The sequence below is a fragment of the Abramis brama genome, assembly GCF_963993115.1.
Source record: "Abramis brama genome assembly, chromosome: 12".
Lineage (NCBI taxonomy): Eukaryota > Metazoa > Chordata > Actinopteri > Cypriniformes > Leuciscidae > Abramis > Abramis brama.
This window is the reverse complement of record NC_139974.1, coordinates 18,291,190-18,316,136: the sequence shown is the minus strand read 5'-3', so window position 1 is coordinate 18,316,136 and position 24,947 is coordinate 18,291,190. Positions and strand designations below refer to the sequence as shown.

The 24,947-nt window shown below is 40.1% G+C and overlaps 1 protein-coding gene across 2 annotated transcripts in view; it reads right to left on the bottom strand.

The window, feature by feature from the left end:
* Positions 1 to 1,284: 1,284 nt before the first annotated feature.
* Positions 1,285 to 24,947, bottom strand: part of fkbp10a (FKBP prolyl isomerase 10a) — a 315,758-nt gene continuing 292,095 nt past the window's right edge. The window contains exons 9-11 of one of the 2 annotated variants that reach the window (XM_084131485.1): positions 19,393 to 19,556; positions 2,246 to 2,462; positions 1,285 to 1,712 (exon numbers count right to left, since the gene is read on the bottom strand). In XM_084131485.1, coding sequence (XP_083987611.1) covers positions 2,274 to 2,462; positions 19,393 to 19,556 — 353 coding nt within the window. In that variant the 3' untranslated portion in view covers positions 1,285 to 1,712; positions 2,246 to 2,273. Of the gene's footprint in view, positions 1,713 to 2,149; positions 2,463 to 19,392; positions 19,557 to 24,947 lie in introns of those variants that run through there. The other variant, XM_084131484.1, reaches the window with a different exon arrangement.

The window sequence follows — 24,947 nt, the reverse complement described above, 5'->3', positions numbered from 1 at the left end:
GTCCTTCACGTCTATTGCGATCTCAAAATTCCAGCCAGTTGATAATACCTAGAATATCACAATTGACTGCTGGCGGTAGATCCTTTTCCTATTTAGCACCAAAACTTTGGAACAGTCTTCCTAACATTGTCCGAGAAGCAGACACATTCTGTCAGTTCAAATCTAGACAAAAAACACATATCTTTGGCCAAGTATACACATAACACATTATAGACTTTTATAATTCAATGTTAGAATGCATAGTTTAGGTCAGCCGGAACCAGGAACATGTACTTGTTACATCATAAGAAGGATGGCGTCTACGCTAATATTAGTCTCTCTGTTTATCCCAAGGTTTACCGCAGTCCGCCGGATCCAGGCTGTGTCCAGATCTGATGAAGGACCTGCGCCTGGACACGACGACAACGCAGTCCTGAAGTGTCATCTAGGCTCTCCCCTGTGAAGGCCTCCTTCCCTTCCCTTTACCTCTGTACAGATAAAACATTGTCGTTTTATCTGTATAGAGTCACCACGTGCACCTTGGAACCTATTTCCGGAGTGCGTTCTCGAGCCACAAGGCACTGTTTTGTGTGGATGGACGGCCAAAGTGCGTTCAGGGTTTTTTGTTAGAATGGTGTTGTGTTAGCGGCCTCTAAGTTAATAACTAATGATCTTCGCAACAGAAGTGATTCAATCAATCAAAACTAACTTTAGCTGTACTATAACTTTATCCTAGAGCTGCTGTAAAGCCAACAAAAACCATCTCTGTTATTGTAATTTCCTATTATCACTGTAAAGCTGCTTTGAAACAATTCATATTGTTAAAAGCGCTATATGAATGAAGGTGACTTGACTAGACAGAAAAAAAGGACATAGAAAGGTGTGGTAGATTTTTCCCTAAACCTAACTACGTCCTATAATATTTATACTCTAGCGCGTCTACACATCGATGTCGGCTGAGTCTTACCCTAGACCCTAGCGCGTTTACACATCGACGTCGACTGGGTGCTAATCCTATACTCTAGCGCGTCTACACATCGATGTCGGCTGAGTCTAATCCTATACCCTAGCGCAGGGTTTCTCAAACTCGGTCCTGGAGGGCCACTGTCCTGCACAGTTTAGCTCCAACCCTGATCAAACACACAAAGCTGTGAGTTTCTAGTGATCCTGAAGACATTGATTAGCTTGTTCAGGTGTGTTTGATCTACACATCGATGTCGGCTGGGTGCTAATTCTTGTTCCCCTAACTAGCTTTCTTCCTGCGCAGGAATAATCGACAAACAGACTTCCGCAAATGTCCTCTAAATGCTTTAATCACGGCCGGAGGATCTTTCGAGCAGTTCTCAGAGAATCTCCCTCAAGAAGAAGCAAGGCCGGATGATCTCAGACAAATTCCATTGAGAATCCCATAAGCTAACACGAATACAACAGTTTTTATAGAATAAGGAGGTATGACAAAAATGTCATGCTGCATTGCATAATTTCCCCACAATTTGATTGGTTTTCAAAGACAAACCCTTCTGTTACTAGGTAAAGCAAACTTTGTTTTAATGATTACTTCATTGTTAATCACAAGGTTCAAACTTAATCATCTGTCTAGTTTCATTTCCCATATTTGTTATTTTTACACTCACACAACCAAAGTAAAAGGGGTATGGCAACACAACATACAACATTCAAAAACACAGGACAGAACGTTTTAGTACATTGTGTTTTAAAGTGTTATGTTAGGCCTAAAAAGAGAAATAAAGTTAGATGTTAGAAACATGGTTAGTTTAATATACAGTTTACAATTTGATCTATTAAAAATCCACCACAAAGGTCATTTATTGTAACATATGTTCTAATGCGGCCTCTTAAACACTGCAACAATTATTATTATTATTATTATTATTATTATTATAGTGCAATTTATGTCATTGGAACTGTGGCGAGCAGGACGAGGCCGAGGGCCGTGGGAGAGCGGCACAAGGCCGGTGGCGTAATTACTGATGAGCGACACCTGCGCGACGCACCGGTCTCGTATCTCTCACTGTCGTCGCTCCTGCTTTATGCTTCCACTCATCCGTGAGAGATACGAGACCGGTGCGTTGCGCAGGTGTCGCTCATCAGTAATTACGCCACCGGCCTCGTGCCGCTCTCCCACGGCTCTTGGCCTCGTCCTGCTCGCCACAGGAACATTATCCATTACCGAACCTATGGATCCCCTTGACGAAGGGTGAATTATTCAGCCAATTACAATTGAATTATAAAAACCTGATAATACCTGAATTATACAAACTAGTTTGTTGCCCTTACAGCTCCTCATGTATAGGCACTTCCTCTTCCTCATTTACTGTGATGTTCAGTTCATCTTCAGTTATCTTGCCATCTGTGTTGCGATCTTGATTTTTGAACATGTCCTTTAGGACAGTTTCACTGTCTATTCCTGGATGTATGCGGCCTCTGCCTTCAGCCACCTGTAGCATAATGAATGCTGAAAACTGCAGAAGAAAAGAACAAAAATAATCGGTAAGCAGATGCGATATACATGCATGTCACAAGTCATACCAGTCACAGAGGTCTCTGTATTTTCTCTTTAAATGTGTGTGATAGGAGGGAGTCTGTTTAATTGTATGCTGACTTGATTAGACATTTTGTGTTCTCGAGTCACCAGGCACTGTTGTTGTGCAAATGAGCGAGCCAGAGCGCATTAAGGGTTTTCTGTTAGAACGGTGTCGTGTCGACAATAAATTTATTCTAGAGCTGTTGTAAAGCCAAAACAATATCTGTTACATTAATTTCCTAATATCACTGTAAAGCTGCTTTGAAACAATCTATATTGTTAAAAGCGCTATGTAAATGTGACTTGACTTGACTAGATCACTACAGACTGGGCCAATGGGCCAATCAGAGCAGAGCAGGCTCATGGATAGGAGGGGTTTAGAGAGACTGATTCATCCATCGAGTTGTTTGAGAATCATTGAAAAATTGCAATGATGATTGCAATGTATATTATGAGAAAATGAAACAGTTTTTTGACTTTTAATGCATGTAAACCATTTAAATCTGTAATTTTACACACAATTAAATGTGATCGTTTTCCATTTGTACTCTGCCAACTAATGCAAAATGTCTTCTGTTTTCGTGTACAAATGAAAAGGATTTGCATTTATTTGTGCATTAAATTACAGATAAAAATTACATTTAATTTGTGCCTTATATTGTGAGCTCACATAGCTGTAGCTTATATACATTTGAGGGCAATGTTCATAAAATGTGACACATATATAACAAATGCATTCATTTTTTTTAAATTTTGACGCCTCTTTAATCATCTCCAAATTTAATCATGTTGTATTTACCCAAATGTTCAGCGATTTGTATATCTATCTACTCTTCACTAGGGGACAGTGAGTCTTCCTCGGCACCTGTGTTTTTTCACGTTCTTGATTGATTTGCGCCTGGCACTGAGGCAAAGTTTGTATGTGCACCTGAAAAGTCTCCCGTGTGTTGTGGTCGTAAAGAGATGGTTCTACATTTAAATAAAACTCAATTCTGATCAAGATAAAAAGACAGAAACGGCAATTGTGAGGGGGATGGCCAAGCTTTGGTCAATGTGACTTGCCACACACACAAACACACACTGTCTGCTCTTTTCTATGGCTCGGGTTACGTTCTTTGGATTATTATCTATATCTCTTCGCGCCCCGACGAAACTTGCCAATTCAAGAAATTAACGGAATGCATAGCTGATATAAAAATTTGGATGTCTAGTAATTTCCTATTACTTAATTCTGAGAAAACAGAGTTTCTAATAATTGGACCAAAAACCTCTGCACATACTAACCTAGAATACTGCCTAACAATTGATGGCTGCTCTGTCAAGTCTTCGTCGTCGGTCAAGAACCTGGGTGTGCTCTTTGATACCAATCTTGAAAGCCACATTTCTAGCATCTGTAAAACCGCATTCTTCCATCTTAAAAATATATCTAAATTACGACATATGCTTTCAATGAAAAATGCGGAATAGTTAGTTCATGCGTTCATGACCTCAAGGCTAGATTATTGTAATGCACTTATGGGTGGTTGCCCTGCACGCATAATAAACAAACTACAGCTGGTCCAAAATGCAACAGCTAGAGTTCTTAATAGAACCAGGAAGTATGACCATTTTAGCCCGGTTCTGTCAACACTGCATTGGCTCCCTATTAAACATTGTATACATTTTTAAATATTGCTGATTACTTACAAAGTGCTAAATGGTTTAGCTCCCCAGTACTTGAGAGAGTTCTTAACGCATTATAGTCCTTCACATCTATTGTGATCTCAAAACTCTGGCCAGTTGATAATAATTGAATATCAAAATCGACTGCTGGTAGTAGATCCTTTTCCTATTTAGCACCAAAACTTTGGAACAGTCTTCCTAACATTGTCCGGGAAGCAGACACACTCTGCCAGTTCAAAGCTAGATTAAAGACACATTTCTCTGACCTAGCATTCACATAATACATTATAGAATTCTATAATTCAGTGTTAGGCTGCATAGATTAGGTCAGCCGGAACCGGGAACACTTCCCATAAATCCTTATGTACTCGTTACATCGTAAGAAAAATGGCATCTACGCTAATTTTAGTGTCTTTATTTATCCCGAGGTTTTTCCCGCAGCCTGCCGGATCCAGATGACAACGCAGTGCTGAAGTGCCAACTAGTCTCTCCCTATGGAGGATCCCTTTACCACTCTACAGATAAAGCGTTGTCGGGAAAATTCGTTTCACGTACCTACCCCAAAGTGACAAAAATAAAATAAAATTCTGTATCAAAATTTATAAGGAAAGACCAGTACTTTGTTTAGGCTTGGTTTGTAGGGAATTACAAACCTGCGCACATATATTCAAACGCACATAACTATAGAACCAATTCTTAATGCGCATGTGAACGCCATCAGCGTTTATCATGTTGGAGAATTTTCCCTTGATTCATGTCTAAGTATGATGCAATGAAAATGACAAGCATGAAAAAATAGGTCTGAAAAGGATGAGAGAATGGAAAAATACCCAGTATGCAAGGTGTCAAAATACTGTTTGAAACAAAGCACCATTATGTGAGGTTTGACCAATAGAGAAGACATTTCTAACTGTGTCAAGGTCACCAGGCGTGACAGAGGGGAAGAGATAGATTTGAGGGTATCCATTGGAGACTTGATGATATGAAAAAGATATAAAAAATGGGTGCTGGATGTTGTAACTTCAGAATGACCAGCTGGCTTCTCCTTTATTGTTTGTACAATAAAGTTAATTCTTCTGACCTGGAACCTCGACTCTGAGAAACTTCTTTGAGACATGAACCAAAAAGAACTTTGAATTTGCCACAACAAATGGCAAGCCCAGCCAGGAGGGACAAGGGGTGGAGGAGTGACCACGGTGGGCGTGCTGGCAGAGGTCTCACAAAACAAAGGTGCACCAAAAAATAAGGTAAGCGAATTTTTGCTTATTTGTGCGCGCCTGGCAAATCCGCCGTTACAATAGCAATCCGCTATGGAAAAAGCGCGTCTGCTCTTAAAGGGAATGTGAGATGACGCTCTGATTGGTTTATTTCACGTTACGCCCAAACCACACCTATGAATAATGAAGCTACTTCAGACCAACCCATTTTAGATTTGCGCCTGGCGCAAGAGTCATTTATCCCGCCGGGAAAATAGCAACAGCGCCCAAGACCCACCCACAAAGTTACTTGCGCTTTGCGCTTGACACTTGCGTTTCAGATCGTTAAAATAGGGCCCTTTATGTTGTATTGTCCCCAAACGCAGAAGGTGCGTTTTAACGTGAGAAGCATGTTATTTGTGTACGCGAGAAGCGCGTGTCCCCAACGCAGAAGACGCGTTGTACGTGAGAAGCACGTTATTGTTAGCCTTATCTGTTGTATTGTGTGCGTGCAACGCCCTACATGAAAAGTGCGTTTGAAATGAGAAGCACGTGATCTGTTATTTGTTGTATTGTGTGCGTGCAACGCCCTACGTGAAAAGTGCGTTTGAAATGAGAAGCACGTTATTTGTTGTATTGTGTGCGTGCAACGCCCTAAGTGTAAAGTGCGTTTGAAATGAGAAGCACGTGATCTGTTTTATGTGAGGAGAAAAGTGGTTTCTGTTTGTATGTCTAAGTGATTTTTCATCTTAAATATAAGGAGAAAAGTCGTTTCGGAGAAAATTAGCAAAAGTGATAATAATAATAATACCTTTTATTTATAATGTGTTTTTCTAAAAAACCCAAAGTGTTAGAAATTAAGAGTTAGAAATTATATAGCTGTGTTTGAGCAGAATTCATAGAAAGGACGGAGACGCAGAGATAAAGTGCTTTTTAACTGAGCTCTGTGCTCTGCATAAAAGAAAAATTACAGTTGAGCCACTGTCCCGAAATTGTTACAATTGTTACAAAGTGACCTTGGCACCGCTCAGTGAGAAAAAAGGGAGTAATTAGGCTAAGACAGCTGAGACAGACAAAGGCACATAAAATAAAACTCTTACAAGAAATAATTTTTGAATCAGTGTTATTAAAAGTTTAATGGATGATAAAACAAAAATTGATGACAATAAAAAAAATATCAAAGATATCAAAGAACAAAGACTATTCCCCGAAATTGGCTTTGTCGGCTATTTGGCCATCTTCCGGACTGTAAGCGTTGTGATCCGTATAGGGAAACACAGCCCATATTGTCAAAAGTTTGATTGACTGACTTTGTCTTTTCATTTGTTACAAGAAAAAATAGGAAAATAATAAATAAGTGTGTGTGCGGCTCTGTGTGTGTGGCTTTGAGTGGGTGTGAGAGCGGCTTTGCGTGTGTGTGTGTGTGACTCTGAGTGTGTGTGTTTTAGAGCGGCTCTGCGTGTGTGTGAGTGACTCTGTGCGCGACTGTGTGTATGAAATCCCGGGTGTATGAGTGTACGTTATAGCAGACTGAAAGCATTTATATTGAGATAAAGAAATAAGGAGGGAGAGAAGTGATAGAGATAGAGTTTTTTCACCTTTTGACACCTGAAGAAAAGTACACATGTGGTCTAAAGTGGGAGATAATTATGAGGCAGAGGAGACTAGATTGCAGAAAGAAAGAAAAGATGAGAATGATTTTCAAGAGGCATTAAAACTAACCAAAGGTATTAAGAATCACTTCTGGTTAGAAAAAGAGTTCATAGATAATGAAGGGCAGAGACAGGAGTTAACAGACCAAGGGAAGGATAAGCTTTTGAAAAAATTGACAGGAATAACAAATTTGAACCAGGTTGAACGAGAGTGCCTCTTAGTGGATTGGCGTGATGTGATAAAAAAACAGATAACTCTTGAAGCCCTGAGACCACACTTGAACAGATTTGACCTTCCCAAAACTACCCTTTTGGATTCATTGCTGACAAAATCAGAAATAAAGCTAAATCCATTGTACATCCCATACCTGAAAAGAAATGCCTGGTACACTTGGCCTCGGGGTTTCGGAGGAGCCATGATTTTAAGGAACATGTATATGGTAATGAGCTCAAGGCCAGAAAAGTGGGAAAGTGACACAATCGTTAAAGTCGGACAGGGAGGAGAAATCAGACCAGCACAGGTAGATAATTGGACACTGGAAAAACTGATGGTAGTGGTAGTTTTGAGGAGCAACCCCGACCATACCAGTCATATGTTGGTAGAAATTCATGAAAAAGACAGAAGTGCAGTCAGTTGTCAAAAAAGAGCAGTCAGTAACAACTGAGAATGTTGCAACGATGGACAAATAGGAGGGGCAGGAGAGGAAACGGGGAGACAAGTCTTAAACAAAAAAAAAAATAATTAGAAATAATTCAGCTTTGCCTCTTCATTGTTACAAGAAAAAATAAAGTAAAAGTGTGTGTGTGTGTGTGTAAAATGCACAGATTATGACTGTTTGAAAAAGAACGATATTTATTTATAAAGAGAAACTAGAATTATGAAAGAACACTTGTTTCTCTCTCATATAGCAAAAGTAAATGGTGACTGTGATATGAGAAAGAGAGGCAGAAAGGAGGGGCTGCCTCTGACAGAGAGAGGAGGGGCTGCAAGAAGAAAGACTGCGTGTGTGTGTGTGTGTGTGTGTGTGTGTGTGTGTGTGTGTGTGTGTGTGTGTGTGAGGAAGGAAAGGAGGGAGACAGAGAGAAAGAGTTCACCTTTACTAGTTCTGACTAGCATATAAACCAGAAAGTGAGTAACCATTTCCAACATACACTTTGAACAATACTTTGAGAGAGATTTTATTTGTAACTGTCATCCCCACCAGTGGACCTGTAATAGAGGAACTGCATTTTTAAGATACCTGAGAAAGACTAATCAGATATCTTAATAAATGTCTGACCATCTTGCTGAAAACTAGTTAAGAATAGATGCAAGCTGGGGTTAGTAAGGTATACTAAAAAGGAGTGAAACACACTGATAATAATTAAGATTATAATGGCATCAACACCTGTAGAGATACCAAGATCAAAATATTAATTTTGCAGAGATACTATAGGACAACCCTCCAAAAATGGGGAAAGAAGCCTAAAAACAAAATGACCAGCTGAGGGAACATTAGATGTGGCTATGTGCAGAGACACTGAAACATTCGTAAAAATAAATAAATAAACAAATAAATAAATAAATAAATAAATAAAAAGGTATTCAAAAACAGTTTACTAATAGATCAAGTAAGATTGGTGAAATCTGCTAATCCAGTCAGAATTAAAAGTAGACTAATTTCACAAATACCAAGAAAACACCAATAAAAATAATTGATAAGAAATTAACCTGAAATAAAGTATAAAAATTGCTTAAATGTTAGTTGACCGTTCTATGGGGGAATTAAATTAATAAGCAGGCCTAACAGGGATTGATATGGAGGATTGAGCAAACTGATGGCCATCAAAAACACTGGAGTTTTCTCCTTAGTATAAGTGGTTTGTGTAGTTCCCAGAGGAAAATCAACTAATTGACAAAAAGGTTTATAGAAATATCTGACATTTAGAGATAAAATATTTATATAGAGAGAGACATGCTAGATGTGGGTATGACTGACCTGTTATATAAAGACGTAGCCTATGATATTTGCATCTTGTTGTCCCTGAGACAGTTTTAAATTTGAGCCATTGCAGAAATTGAAATCTTTGAATTGCGTTACTTAAAATAACTTGTGCATTGTGTTGATTGAGCAGGATTGGGTGACCAAGCTAAACAGACATTTTTAACAGCCAACTGTATTATACACATTTCACAGTAATGAGACTCATTGATTTAATCCTAAAATGCTTGAGAGAGTAGGGATCGATATAACGAGTGATAAAAATACTATATATGTGACTGAAAATAAGGCAACTTAGACAGACTGAAAGGCTGCTATTTTCTGCATTCTGCAAAGAAGAACTTGCTTTATTAAAATTGCATGGGGAAACTGCTGTTATCAACCAGATGAGACTTCTGAAATTAAGGGACAATTGAAAGAGATGGTTGAAGAATTTATAAAGGATGAATTTGATTCATGCGGATCTCTGAGTGTTCAATTTCCAGATTACACCAGACAGCTTTTGGGACGGCTGCCTCAACATAAACAACAGCAACTAGACTGTGCAACAAGTGAGAGCAAGAAACATAAGGACACGGCTGCAGAGAAAAGAAGAGGCGTTTGGTTGGTGGGCCTTTATCCCCTCTGAAAGAGGAAGTTGAAACTTCTGAGGGGCTGGTATGGTCAAAGACTGTGTTGATGCAGAAACAACCAAGAAAAACATCCTGCCATTAATTGTTGGAGATTTTAACATACACGTAGATAATTCAAATGATGCGTTAGGGGCTGCGTTTATAGATTTATTAAATTCCTTTGGGGTCAAGCAAAACGTCACCGGACCAACTCATCGTCTTAATCACACACTCGATTTAATTATATCATATGGAACCGATCCAACCGATATAGATATCATTCCACAAAGTGATGATGTCACTGACCATTACTTAGTAACTTGCATATTACGTACTGCTGTAATATGTCATGCTGCGCCGCGTTATCGACCAGGCAGAACAATCCTTCCATCCACCATAGATAATTTCTCAAATTGCTTATCTAATCTGTCTCAGCTGCTGCCTGAACCCAAACAAACAGATGAACTAGAAGAACTAACTAGCACTATGAGCACCATTCTCTCTAGAACATTGGATGTTGTTGCACCCATTAAATTAAAAAAGGTCAGAGAGAAAATTAAAGCACCATGGTACAATAATACTACGCATGTTCTAAAGAGAGAAACCCGTAATTTAGAGCGTAAATGGAAACAAACTAATTTAGAGGTCTTTAGAATCGCGTGGAAAGACAGTATGTCACGTTATAAAAAGGCCCTAAAAGCGGCCAGGGCTGAGCACCTCCGCAAACTAATAGAAAATAACCAAAACAATCCTAGGTTTTTATTTAACACCGTGGCTAGACTAACAAATAAACAGACGTCACCTGAACAAAATATCCCGTTACAGTTTAGTAGTAATGATTTCATGAACTTCTTCACTGAGAAAATAGAAAACATCAGAACCACAATTGTAAACGTTCAATCCTCAATCCGCCTTATAATTCAGCCTCAATTATCACCCTGCAAGAACAATTACAGTGCTATAGAACAAAAAGAGTTAAATAAACTTATTAATTCATCTAAAACAACAACATGTTTATTAGATCCTATACCAACTAAACTACTGAAAGAAGTGTTACCTGTAGTGGAAGAGCCTCTCCTCAATATTATTAACTCATCTTTATCTTTAGGTCATGTTCCAAGAACATTTAAACTGGCAGTTATAAAGCCTCTCATTAAGAAACCACAATTAGATCATAATAATCTAACAAATTATAGACCCATTTCAAATCTTCCATTTATGTCTAAAATACTAGAAAAAGTTGTGTCCGCTCAACTGGGCTCTTTCTTGCAAGAAAATTATATCTATGAAAAGTTTCAGTCAGGATTCAGGCCGCATCATAGCACTGAAACTGCGCTCGTTAAAATCACAAATGATTTACTTTTAGCTTCTGACCAAGGCTGTATCTCAATACTAGTTTTACTTGATCTAAGTGCTGCGTTCGATACTATAGATCACACAATACTCTTAGATCGACTACAAAATTATACTGGTGTTCAAGGACAAGCATTAAGCTGGTTTAGATCATACTTATCTGACCGCTACCATTTTGTCTATTTAAATGGAGAAAAATCGATCATAACTCCAGTAAACTATGGAGTGCCGCAGGGATCTGTGTTAGGCCCTCTATTATTCTCAATATATATGATGCCACTTGGAAATATTATAAGGAAACATGGAATTAGTTTCCATTGTTATGCTGATGACACTCAAATATATATTTCATCACGGCCGGATGAAAACGCTAAATTATCCAAATTGACAGAGTGTGTTAAAGATATAAAAGATTGGATGACGTGTCATTTTCTTTTATTAAATCCAGACAAGACAGAGGTAATACTTATCGGTTCAAAAAAACGCCCACAGAACCTCTCACAATACAACTTTGACATCGTAGGATGTCCTGTTACTTTATCCTCTACAGTAAAAGACCTGGGTGTTATACTCGATTGTAACCTGTCTTTTGAAAATCATATTTCGTATGTTACAAAATCAGCCTTTTTCCACCTTAGAAACATTGCTAAGCTACGTAATATGCTATCAGTTTCTGATGCAGAAAAGTTAGTTCATGCATTCATGACCTCGAGACTAGATTACTGTAATGCTTTATTAGCTGGTTGTCCTGCATCCTCAATAAACAAGCTACAGTTAGTCCAAAATGCAGTTCTTACTAGATCAAGAAAATATGATCATATAACACCGATTTTATCATCACTACATTGGCTACCTATAAAGTTCCGTATTAATTACAAGGTATTGCTACTGACTTATAAAGCCCTAAACGGTTTAGCTCCAGTCTATTTAACGGATCTTTTAACGGATCTTCTATCGCCCTATAATCCATCGCGCTCTTTAAGATCAATAAATTCGAGGCTTTTGGTCATACCTAGGATATCCAGATCAACCAAAGGAGGGAGAGCATTTTCACATTTGGCTCCGAAACTCTGGAATAGTCTTCCTGATACTGTTCGTTGCTCGGACTCGCTCTCCCAGTTTAAAACTAGATTAAAGACGTATCTTTTCGGCCAGGCATTCATATAATATTGTTAATCTTACAGTTCAAACTACAATCCGGCCTCTAGTTCATAAATGCCAGAGGAGAACTGGCCCCCGACTGAGCCTGGGTTCTCCCAAGGTTTTTTTTTTTTTTTCTCCATTAGGTCACCTGATGGAGTTTTAGGACACCATTAGGTCACTTGATGGAGTTTTTTTCGGTTCCTTGCCACTGTTGCCTTTGGCTTGCTCAGTTGGGGATATTTTGGGGATATTTAATTTTATTCTATCAATCAATAAATTCCACTAGAAACAAACCTTGTTGTATTATTTTATTTTAATTTAATACTGTGAAGCTGCTTTGATACAATCTGTATTGTGAAAAGCGCTATACAAATATACTTGATTTGATTATGCAAAATTGCCTCCTCCGTGGCTTGACCAAAAGCCAGACTGAGGAGAGGCAGAGAGACAACAGCATCCAGAGTCAAACCACTGTGTCCCAACATGACACCAGACCCTTGAATGCCAACAAAGACTGACAGATCAAATGCATCGGATGAGGAGGGAAACACTCAGACAGCAGCCCAACCAGTTCAACTGATTCAACTGATTCAACTGATTCAATAATTAACTACAACTGACGCTGGACTTAGCATAGTGAGGGACTACTGCATTAACCAACTAGGGGTAAATGCATAATTAGATAATTGATGATGTTGTCCATTGAACAGAGAGCTTTTTGGCTCTGCTTTCAAGACAGAGCTGATATAAGCTTGAGTGATACTGAGCTCTCTATCAGGAAAAAAAAAGGACATAATATGTTCAACAACAAAAAATGTGGATGATAAAGCTATGGTGCTGGTCACTCCATCTTGGTCAATAGTTATTTTATTTTTAGGTTTAGAAATAAAAATAGTAACTACACAAGTTACAAACACGTGATCTCACAAATGCTGTCATTACCAGGGATTACACGATGTTAATATTGTTGGTCATGAATTCGAGATTATGCTGAAATCTCCAGTCATTTAAAAGAGCATCTCATAAGCAACAGAAGAAAAGATTATGAAGAGAAATTAAATTAACAGATGAATGACAAATCAGATAAGATAAATTGATAATGGTTCTTTCAAACGACAGCATGTCCAGAACTACCAGAACATTTTATCTATTAGATATTGAAAAATTTGGGGTTTATGACAGCGGTGTTTAACACAATCAAATGGCAACTGATATCGACCAGCTGTGTTATTCAAAACATTTAGACACTGTCACATGGGGAATGCCACATTGCCTACATTCAGTTGCGTTTGTCATCAGAGTTGTGTTAGCAATTTACAATTGGTTGTATTCGCACCTTGAAATTTAGAATAGATAATTGAATATAAAATTAAGTCTATATCATTAGTCAAGAAGGCATAAGCAAAACCCTCAACTTCAGACTATTGGACAAATGAGGTATTAAAAGACAAATAATTACACTAGCAACCCTTTTTACTATTTTAATTTCAGATGTGCGTGGTTTTGACCATCGCACAAAGGGGGGAAGTGAGTTCAGAATAAAAAATATTAAAAAAAAAACAGTTGATGATAGATGATTTTTATAGAAGATTGATAGATAGCCAAATGCAATATTTGTGTTCAAAACAATGTCAGAAAAGGTGTGTATAGATTTGATTGATCAACCATGGGGAATACCAATTGAGTTTAAGCATAGCTTTAAGCATGAAGTAAAACAGGCTTTGAGTATATTTGTATGCATAACTTGATAAAATGAAGAATGGATGAATTACATTTATTGCAATCAACAGAAGTTCATTTACACACTGAAGGCACATTGAGAGCCTTGGGAGAACAGTTGGGAACTCATAAGCGACATGATATGGCAAAACAGACCAACATTAAATTGGTTATTCGCAGAGAAAGAATGTGTTGTATAATATTTGAAGCTAACTGTTTTACTTATGTTCCAAATAATACAGCTCCTGATGAACCATTCACCGAGGCATGGAAGAAACTGAATAATAAGGGTCACTGAAGTCACAGAAAATAGGAGATAAGCATATTGAGAACTAGTTATATATTTGGATCATAGCATAAATGACTTACTAAAATAGGAATAATAACTGCCACAGTAGTTGTTATTTTGCTGTTGTTGTTGTTTTTCTTTTGTTGTTCTGCTGTGTTGTGCCTTTTCTCAGATCCATGTTAGCCAACATGGCCGCCAAACAGATGATTAATGTGTCAGTCAAACCATCAGGAGTTGACATCGGGTGCACAAACACAAGAGTGCACCAAATTGGGCCAGGACTGGACGAGCTAGATGACTTCCTGTAAGGAGTTCTGGTGAAGGAGTAAGGAATGGGGTACCTTGTTACTTTTGATTTCTAACAGTTTGATTCTGTTTTTGATAGAGAGGGAGGTAGTAACACTGTGTATTTTATTTTTGGGGTAAAATTAGACAGATCATTAGAACATGAATAGAGTAGGGAGTTAGTTAGAGGGGTTTTAATTGTTTCTTTGATTTTTATAAAGGACCCCTTCCTGAGTGTTTTCTTTTTACACTTATAATCCTACTGAGAATATTTTTACATATAATCACACTAACAGTCACAAACATGAATATGTGAATGAGAGGGGACGATACAAGGTTTGAAGCAGGTCATTGCCCGGGGTACGAGGTAATGCAACCAGATATAAAGGGAAAAAATAATGTTTTTTACTATTTTTATCACTTACTAATCATTTTACTCTTATAACAGAGTTCTTTTAACATTTTAAAGTTTTTATGAATCAAAAGTGAAGTACATGCATTAGACTACTGGTAGATGTTTCCACGGGGTAAAAGGAGAAATTAATTACAAGCGCGGTCGCCAATTGCTGGACCAGCAAGGGCAGACTCAACTGGTGGTTTAAAAACCCGCTGTCTGCTCCAACACCAGATAGTGCCCAGGGCACCTCTGGCAACGATGGAGCAACCCAGATAGCACTCCAGGCCACCGGAAGCGCCTGTGCAGTTCCTCTGGCACCGTGGGATAATCCTAACTCCAAGTCTGTACACTGAGATATGTTGATTATGCTGAAAAATCAAATGTTTGAAGTAATCTATCCCTTCAAGACTGATAATAGAAAATGAAGGTGGGATCTTTTACTCCGCTCTAGTCGAGTGGGGGCGGAGATGTTTGGTCTCACTATTCCTTCAGGGTGTACCTTCGTGAGTGGGCTTATTGATAAGAGAGATGGATGGTCCATATTGGCCATGATTGAAAGATAATGGAGAGAAGCCTGATCATGAAGATACATTCTGGGACAGAAATGAAGGTGGGACTAGGATTAGTCCCAAAGGGGGGATATGTTGGAGAATTTTCCCTTGATTCATGTCTAAGTATGATGCAATGAAAATGACAAGCATGAAAAAATAGGTCTGAAAAGGATGAGAGAATGGAAAAATACCCAGTATGCAAGGTGTCAAAATACTGTATGAAACAAAGCACCATTATGTGAGGTTTGACCAATAGAGAAGACATTTCTAACTGTGTCAAGGTCACCAGGCGTGACAGAGGGGAAGATTTGAGGGTATCCATTGGAGACTTGATGATATGAAAAAGATATAAAAAATGAGTGCTGGATGTTGTAACTTCAGAATGACCAGCTGGCTTCTCCTTTATTGTTTGTACAATAAAGTTAATTCTTCTGACCTGGAACCTCGACTCTGAGAAACTTCTTTGAGACCTGAACCAAAAAGAACGTTGAACTTTGAAAAGAATTTGCCACAACAATTACAGGTTCGCGTTTAAAGTCTTTAATAACAAATGATCGTTGCGACGGAAGCGAATCAATCAAAACTAACTTTAGCTGGAAAATAACTTTATTAAAGAACCGCTATAAAGCCAAAACAATCTCTGTTACCTTAAATTATACGTTTATCTCTGTAAAGCTGCTTTGAAACAATCTACATTGTTAAAAGCGCTATATAAATGAAGATGACTTGACTTGACTTGACAGTGTAAGTACCCTCCCCGAAATTGGTTGGTTCCGGTTGCAGAGACCCTAATGCAGGACAAATCGTCGCTATTCCTTTCTTAGCACTGCATTTGACACTATCAACCACAACATTCTTTTGAATAGGCTCGAAAATTATTAATGGAATTGCATTGGCATGGTTCAAATCATACTTATCTGATCATCATCAATTTGTAGCAGTAAAGGAAGATCTATCATATATATTATGTAGTATAAGCTCAGTATTGAGTACTGCAAGGCTGAGTTCTATTTCTAAGTTCAGTTCTGTTTGTGTCTTTGTATGGTCTCGTTTCTATTACGGCTAGATTGCTTGCCTCTATGTTGGACTTAACCTGTGTGGATTATTAAAGATTACCTGTTTACTCATCTTCATCTTCGTGTTTACACAACCTGATCGTTACAGTTAGATTGTACAGATTTACAGCAGTGATTTATATGATTTTTTTTTTGTTATGCAGCTATATGTGAGTGTTAATATTAGAAACAATTTTTATCCCGTACATATGCAGATTATCACATTAACATACAATGTGGGGGTGGATAAATAAATAATTGGATTTTTAATACCTGATGTCACAGTCACAGTCGTATATGTTAACCGGTTGACACTTATTTAGGCCAAATAGGAACCTTTAAAAACTATAACATAGGCCTAAACAGAACCAATAGTCCCTTATATTGTATTAACAGGTAAACATGAGTTTGCCATTAAACATTTTAAACAAGTGTTCGTTTTTTTAAAACAATAAATCTATTCTGTGTCTTAAGTACAATAAAACATTAGCCAATAGATCCTAACTAAAATTACCATGGTAAACAGAATAAAATAAGATAACAGTTAGCACTTAATATTTCTTTAATGCGGCCAAATATTTCACAAAATTGTACATAAAGGAATGTGCATGCTCAGGCTTGAAACGTCTACGCCAATAAAATTGCTGTATTCTAAACCAATTAAATTGGGGGTGGGCGGAGGGACACACGTTGCCCTGCCTCATAGTCCAGACTGCACTCTGGAGTACTACCCCATTCAGGAAAAGCACTGCTATGATTCTGCTGCTGACTTCTTTGAGTTATTTTCCTTCAAGCCTCTTCTTTAATACATCCTCATGAGGGAAATAAGCTGTTTTTGGGAGGCGAGGATTTGCTTTTCAAGCAAATGAAGGGAAAAACTGTGTGGTCCGGGATGCGGGATGCGGATGCGGATGCCAATGCCAAATTGGCTAAAAGTTTTGTCAAAATATTTACTACAACGACAACAGCTGGAAAATATGCCTCTCAAGACGTCACAAAATCCGACGGCACTGCTTGGATATTATAAGTAAAACTGCTGCGCTATTTTGAAAAATAAACTTTGGTGACAGGCCCAGCTGTTTGTGAGAGTCTAATGTATACAATCTTATAGTTTTACAAAAATAAATGGTGCTCAGATTGCATAATTTCTTGAAGAACAATGATGGAGAGCAGATCATTCAGGCAAAATATGACGTAAACAATGGACAATATATCAATATTTCATGGATTTAACATTTTTGTCGACAAAAAGTGCAGTTGAATGTTTTTCACTGGTTGATACCTCAATAGTTGTCATGGACATTTTAACCAAGTGTAACAGATTGGATTCATCTCGTGATCGCTATTTTATAACAAAGGTTTGGAGTCCTGTTTTGATTCTGCATGTTGTCATTTGCACTCTCTACACAAATTACAATATTACTTGCTGAAGCATCTATATTGTAAAACAAACACCGTAGATTGACACTAAACCCTTAGAACTTTCAAATGATGTATACTTTATCATTCTTAATATTTTTAGACAATATTCTATATAGTAAATGTATACCATGGTAAACAAAGTGACGTCAAGCCCAACGTCAGGACAGTTATCATCAAGAGGTTAAGTGTCAGGGCCTTTAAGACCAAGGGGCCTCAAGCCATTTTTTTTTTTTTTTTTTTTTTTTGACTTATTAACCTCTAAGTGTATGTTTTAAACATAACAGATGGACAGATTATCCAAAGCTCTTTTTGTCCTTTTGATCAATAAAAAAGTAAGGTCTATGGTCTGGTCTATTGCTTTTCCCTACATTAGAAATATAACAGTGAAAAGACCAATTAAAAAGATGGGAAAGAGACATGAGATTTTAAGCGTAGTCAAGTGGCATATATAGTATGGGACTTTTATCAATAAATTGGATCAATAGCATGAGTGCAATGTAACTTCACATTGTGAAAGCAGAACAAAACGAAAACAAAAATAACCCAAATCAAAGTGCTTGATAAAATTAAAAGAGCTATTGCCAAATAAATTCTTGTGATGTCAATGTCACATAAAACCTATCAAACGTTAAAATATTTAAAGTCAAGTAAAAAACAGAATTAAATTTAAAATTTTAGCAACCCAGGTCATCTGAGTGTTAGACGATTAATATTTATAGTGCAACCTCTGTGCACACACTTACCTTCCATGCAAAGTTTCTTATGGTAACAAAATTATTACAAATTTGCCAAAATAACCCGTGAACTGGGTTGCAAATTGACTGGGTGGTGAATTTTTGGACATGTCAGTATCACAAGAATGCCCAGTAGACTAGATGTTTCGTTTTTAATTACATTTATTCTTAAAATTCTGTAACATTTTATGTTAAAGGGATGGTTCACCCAAAAATGAAAATTAGCCCATGATTTACTCACCCTGAAGTCATCCTAGATGTATATGACATTCTTCCATTCTTCATTCTTCCGGCAGAGCTTTCAGTCATTATGTTGTGCATCAAGTTCAAGTGTTACTCGTTTGGCATAAGTCAATGCGTACGGCCGTCTGCTGGAAGCTAGTTACTTTAGTCGATAAAGTTTTAAATATGGATATTTTTCTTACACGAACGCATCACTTCACTTCAGAAGACCTTTATTAACCACCTGAGACACGTAGAGCACTTTAATCATGAATAGATGTGCTTTCATGAACTTCCAGCCATTCACTGCCATTATCAAGCTTGGAAGAGCCAGGAAATGTTTTAATATTCATATAATTTAATATTCAATATGATTGTATTCGTCTGAAAGAAGAATGTCATATACTCCTAGGATGACTTCAGGGTGAGTAAATCATGGGCTAATTTTAATTTTTGGGTGAACTATCCCTTTAATACAACCTCTGTTTGTGGGGGGCCTAAATGGGGTATCAGTCCATGGGCTGTTCAGTTCTATATACAGTACCTAGAAAGAAATGGTTCAACTAATTAGCCAGACAGCAAAAAAAAAACATACCTCCTCCAGTGGTACCTCCTGGTCTTGGTTCATATCCATGACAGGAAACAGTGGCTCAGGACTGTCCTGCAGCCAGATGAACAAAAAGCCCTCAGGAACACCCTTCTGCAGCTGTAGTAGTTCCAGCTCAAACAGCAACACTGCACTGCTGGGTACACCCAACGCTGGAGGAATGGAGAGAGAAACAGACAGACAGAGGGAATCAGGGAAAACTGCGATATCTAAGAGACCAAAACCTAGACGGTATACCATACATAAAGCCAGTACTTATTTTGCATACCATTGTAGTTATCGTGGCTATCAGTGGGCAGTAATGATTTAAGTTTTTTACATATGAGAGTGATGTAGAAACAAGGTGTTGCTGTTTATGGTTTTCAAGTAACATCACAACAATTTACATTAAAGTAAATGTACCATGAATTTCTCACTAACCGCCCTCAGAAGGCCTCACTCTCTACCTCTCCTCCACCCTCACTCTCATCACCAGTTCCCCACAGGGATGTGTGCTGAGTCCACTACTCTACTGCCTCCATACAAATGACTGTATCCCCACACACTCACATCATAAAATTTGCATATGACATCAGTGATCAGTGACTAAAAGAGTTAGCTGGCCTGAATTCCAGGCACGATTCGTCGACCAAAAATGCATGCAGGTCCCCTACCATCTTGATAGAGGCCAATGCAAGCAGGAGAACTGTCTTTAACGACATAATTGTTAACTCGACTGACTGCAGAGGCTCAAAGGGAGGTCTCTGAAGTGCGGTCAGCACCAGAGATAAGTCCCAAGAGGGTATGGAGGGGACGCAAGGCGGATTCAATCTCCTCGCTCCCCTAAGGAACCTGACGACCAGGTCGTGCCTTCCCACGGATTTCCCATCCACTGCATCGTGATGTGCGGCAATAGAGGCAGCAAACACTTTGAGGGTGGAGGGAGACAGCCTTCGCTCTAACCCCTCTTGCAGGAAAGAAAGCACAGTCCTGATTGAGCATCTTTGGGGTTCTTCTCTGTGAGAAGAACACCAATCAACAAACAGGTTCCACCTCAATGCGTAAGCATGCCTCGTAGAGGGTGCTCTTGCAGAAGCGATGGTGTCTACGACTGACTGTGGTAGATTACCTAGAACCTCTGCGTCCCATCCAGGGACCAGACATGAAGCTTCCAGAGGTCTGGGTGCGGGTGCCATATGGTGCCCCGTCCCTGTGAGAGAAGGTCCTCCCTCAGAGGAATGGGCCAGGGAGGGGATGACGAGAGGAGCACAAGTTCGGGGAGGTCCTGTCAGGCCAATAAGGGGCAACTAGCAAGATCTGCTCCTCTTCCTCCCTGACCAATGCACAGTGTCTGTGCAAGATGGCTCACTGGGGGAAACGCATATTTCCGAAGGCCCCGGGGCCAGCTGTGTGCCAGTGCATCTGTGCCGAGAGTGCCCTTGGTTAGGGAATAAAACATCTGGCAATGGGACGAGTCCGATTGGCAAACAGATCGATATGTGCGGCTCCAAAGTGGTCCCAGATCAGCTGAACCACCTGGGGATGAAGTCTCCACTCTCCGGGGGCCACATGCTGTCGTGAGAGCTCGTCGGTGGCACGATTGAGCAGGCCGGGGATATGAGTGGCACGAAGCAACCTCAGATGCTTCTGACTCCATAAAAGGAGGTGGCGGACGAGTTGTGACATGCGATGGGAGCGAAGACCACCTTGATGGTTGATGTACGCAATGGTGTCCGTACGGACCAGTACATGTTTGCCGAGCAGTGGCTTTTTGAGGTGTCTCAAAGCAAGGTGTACTGCCAACAACTCGATGCAATTGATGTGCCAATGCAGATGGGGGTCTGTCCTGTACGTGGCACCCTAGTTGGAGGCATCTGTGAAGACCAAAGCATGCCTGGACACTTGTTCTAGGGGCACTCCGGCCTGGAGAAACGAAGGGTCTGACCACGGGCTTAAGGAGCGGCGGCAGACTCGAGTGATTGTTACCCGTAGCGTGCCGCTCTGCCATGCCCACCTTGAGGCTCAGCCATGAAGCCAGTGCTGAAGTGGTCTCATATGAAGCAAGCCGAGCGGCGTTACTGCAGTTGCGGCTGCCATATGCCTCAGGAGCCTCTGAAAAAATTTCAGTGAGACCACTGTCCTGCTCTTGAACGTATTCAGGCAGTTCAGCACCGACTGGACACGTTCCTCTTGTGAGGCGTGCCGTCTGTTTGACTGAGTCCAGCTCCATACCGAGAAAAGAGATCCTCTCCCCGGGTGTGAGTTTGCTCTTTTCCCAGTTAACCCGAAGACCCAACTGGCTGACATGTTGGAGCAACCCTGTGTTCACACAACTGTTCCAGAGACTGAGCTAGTATCAGCCAATCGTCGAGGTAGTTAAGGACACAAACACCACACTCTCTCATGAGAGCAATGGTCGCAATCTTCGTAAAGACGCGGGGCGACAGGGCCAGCCCGAAGGGTAGGACTTTGTACTGATACGCTCGACCCTCAAACACGAAATGCAGGAAGGGCCTGTGTCGCTGCAGGATGGAGACATGAAAGTACATGTCCTTCAGGTCAATCGCTGTTAGCATCTTGAACGGAATCTTGTAAAGGGCCCGATTCAAGATTGGTCTTAACCCACCACCTTTCTTGGGTACAATGAAGTAGGGGCTGTAGAAGCCGTACTTCATTTTGGCTAGGGGAACTGGCTCTTTCGCATCCTTCGCTAGTAGGACTGCAATTTCCGCACGCATGACAGGGGCTCTTTCGCTCGACAACGAAGTGAAACAAACGCCTCTGAACATGGGTGGACGCCGGCCGAACTGAATCATGTAGCCGAGTCTGATGGTGCGGAGAATCCAGCTGGATGGATTGGAAAGCACTTTCCAGGTTTCCAAAAACCGTGCTAGGGGAACCAGAGGCACCACATACATACCAGGGGTGGGGCAGCGAAGTGGAGAGCAGGGACCAGGATCGGATGGCCCAGGGGCGGTCCGGAGCGGGGTCTAAGTGCGCAATGCAGCACTGACCTGTTTCCACTGGTCGGCATTGGGTAAGGCAGAAAGCGTAATTGGGTCCTTGGACCGTACCCATCTGCCGGCTGGCAACACAAGAGAGGATCGATGGTTGCGAGGCTTTACAGGGTCGCACACCATCAATCTGACCTTCTTGGAACCCAGGAATAGAGGAATTTGTTCTTCTGACAATTCGGGAACCACTGAACTCCGGGGAGCCGGCTGTGGAACAGAAACCATCTCAAGAACTCCTCCCCCCATCCCTGGGTGGCCTGTATCAGGGATGATTATTCTTGCAGGCTGGGCGGCCTGCCTGCGGCTAGCTGAGGCCTGAGTGAAGGCTGCTGCGGTGGCCCAGTGGGAGCGTGAGCGGCGGCAGGGGGGCACCCTCAGCAACGTGCAGGTGGAGGAACTACCACACATCCACAGCCCAGCGGCCCGCTGCTGCCATCACCCCACCGCCGGGCCAGGATGTGTTGGACCTGAGCAGCAGAGAACTGTTGGGCGCAGTTCTCCGCCGCGTCGCCAAACAACCCTACCTGGGAAATTGGGGAGTCCAGGAACCGAACCTTGTCCGCATCCGCCATATCAACCAGGCTGAGCCAACTATGGCGCTTCTGAACCACCAGGGTGGACATCGCTAGACCGATCGCACAGGCCGCAACGCTTGTGCTCCGGAGAGCCCAGTCAGTTGCAGTGTGGAGCTCACTCATGAGCACACGGTCTAGACACCAGCCACCATAGTCACATGTTTGCCAGGAGCCAGAGCGCCTGACATCAAAGCAAATTTAAAAGTGCTGGCTAATGCTAATCGTAAATTCTCTAAAATTATTATTCACGTCGGCACTAATGATGTTAGACTCCGCCAATCGGAGATCACAAAAATTAACATTAAAGAGTGTGAACTTGCAAGTACGATGTCAGGCACTGTAATTTGCTCTGGCCCCCTTCCTGTTCGCCGGAGTGATGAGATAGTTAGTAGATTGTCCTCACTCAATGGCTGGCTGTCGAGGTGGTGTCCGCAAAATAATATAGAATTCATAGACAATTGGAAAAGTTTTTGGGGCAGACCTGACCTGTTGAAAAGAGATGATATTCATCCCTCCTGGGATGGTGCTGCTCTTCTCTCTAGTAATATGGCACATAGTCTTAGAGCTCAAACATGACAATCTGGGCCTCAGGTCAGGAAGCAGACAGACTGGCTAAACCGACCGTCTGCTAGCTGTCTCACGTCACCAAGTCAGATAAATCCCATCATACAGAACCTCTTTCACCTAGATATCATCATATAGAGACTGTGTCTGTTCCCTGAATTAGGACATACAAAAAACTCCTAAACCCATTCAAGGGTAAAAATTGTATTGATGTTCAACAAAACAGCTCGGGTTGCTGAATATTCAATCCCTTACTTCAAAAGCACTCATTGTTAATGATATGATTACAGACTATAATCTAAATGTGCTGTGTTTGACAGAAACCTGGCTAAAACCAGACAATTATATTACTTTAAATGAGTCCACCCCACAAGATTAGTGTTATAAACATGAACCTCGTCTGAAAGGCAAAGGGGGAGGTGTTGCTGTAATTTATAGTAATATCTTCAGAATTACTGAGAAGTCTTGTTTTAAATATAATTCTTTTGAAGTGTTGTTGCTAAATGTAACACTATCTAGTGTAAATGATAAATCACGTTTAACATTTGTGCTGGCTACTGTATACAGGCCACCAGGGCACCATAAAGACTTTATCAAAGAATTTGCTGATTTTCTATCAGAGTTAGTACTGGCTGCAGATAAAGTACTAATTGTTGGTGATTTTAATATACATGTAGATAACGAAAAAGATGCATTGGGATTGGCATTTAACCCTCTGGGGACCAAGCTGTTTTTGGGGTCCTTGAGATGTTCTGACATGCCTTGACATTTGTGCTTTTTTCAGTTATTTATAAACATGTTAATGGCAAAGGTGTAAATTCACTCTATATAGCACAAACAGGGCTACCATAATATGCGAGCAACGTGTATGTAGATGTTTGTATTTTTAAGAGAATAATGTTTATGCGTGGTTATTGGAAAAAATTAAAATGAAAGTTGCTGAATTAAGACCACAAAACACATATTAAATATGTGTCCACAAGACTTTTGACTAATGGATGTTGTCCCTTTGAGTTCTAGCTTCAAAATGATGTAAAAATAGTCTTGCTTTATCGTTCACAAAAAAAAAATACATTGATTTAAATGGTGTAAAACAGGTTTTGCTTGGAAAGCCAATATGCGAGGGGGAGGAGTAGTTTACACCTTAGATTATGAATGTCCCACCCACTCTGCATAATTAGCCATTCACTCAGGTGTGAAACTGACTGAGCCACAATGCAAGGACAAAAGATGTATTTAGAAGAAGACTTATATTGACCATTTAAGATTTCGCTTACATCTCTCTTGTAAATATGTTTTGCTATTTTATTAAAAATGTTACAATTACAACAATAATTACAATTTCAACAATATTTCAAGTGTACTCTTTCTTTGTAAAAAAAAGAAAAAAAAAAAAAGATTATAGGCCTAC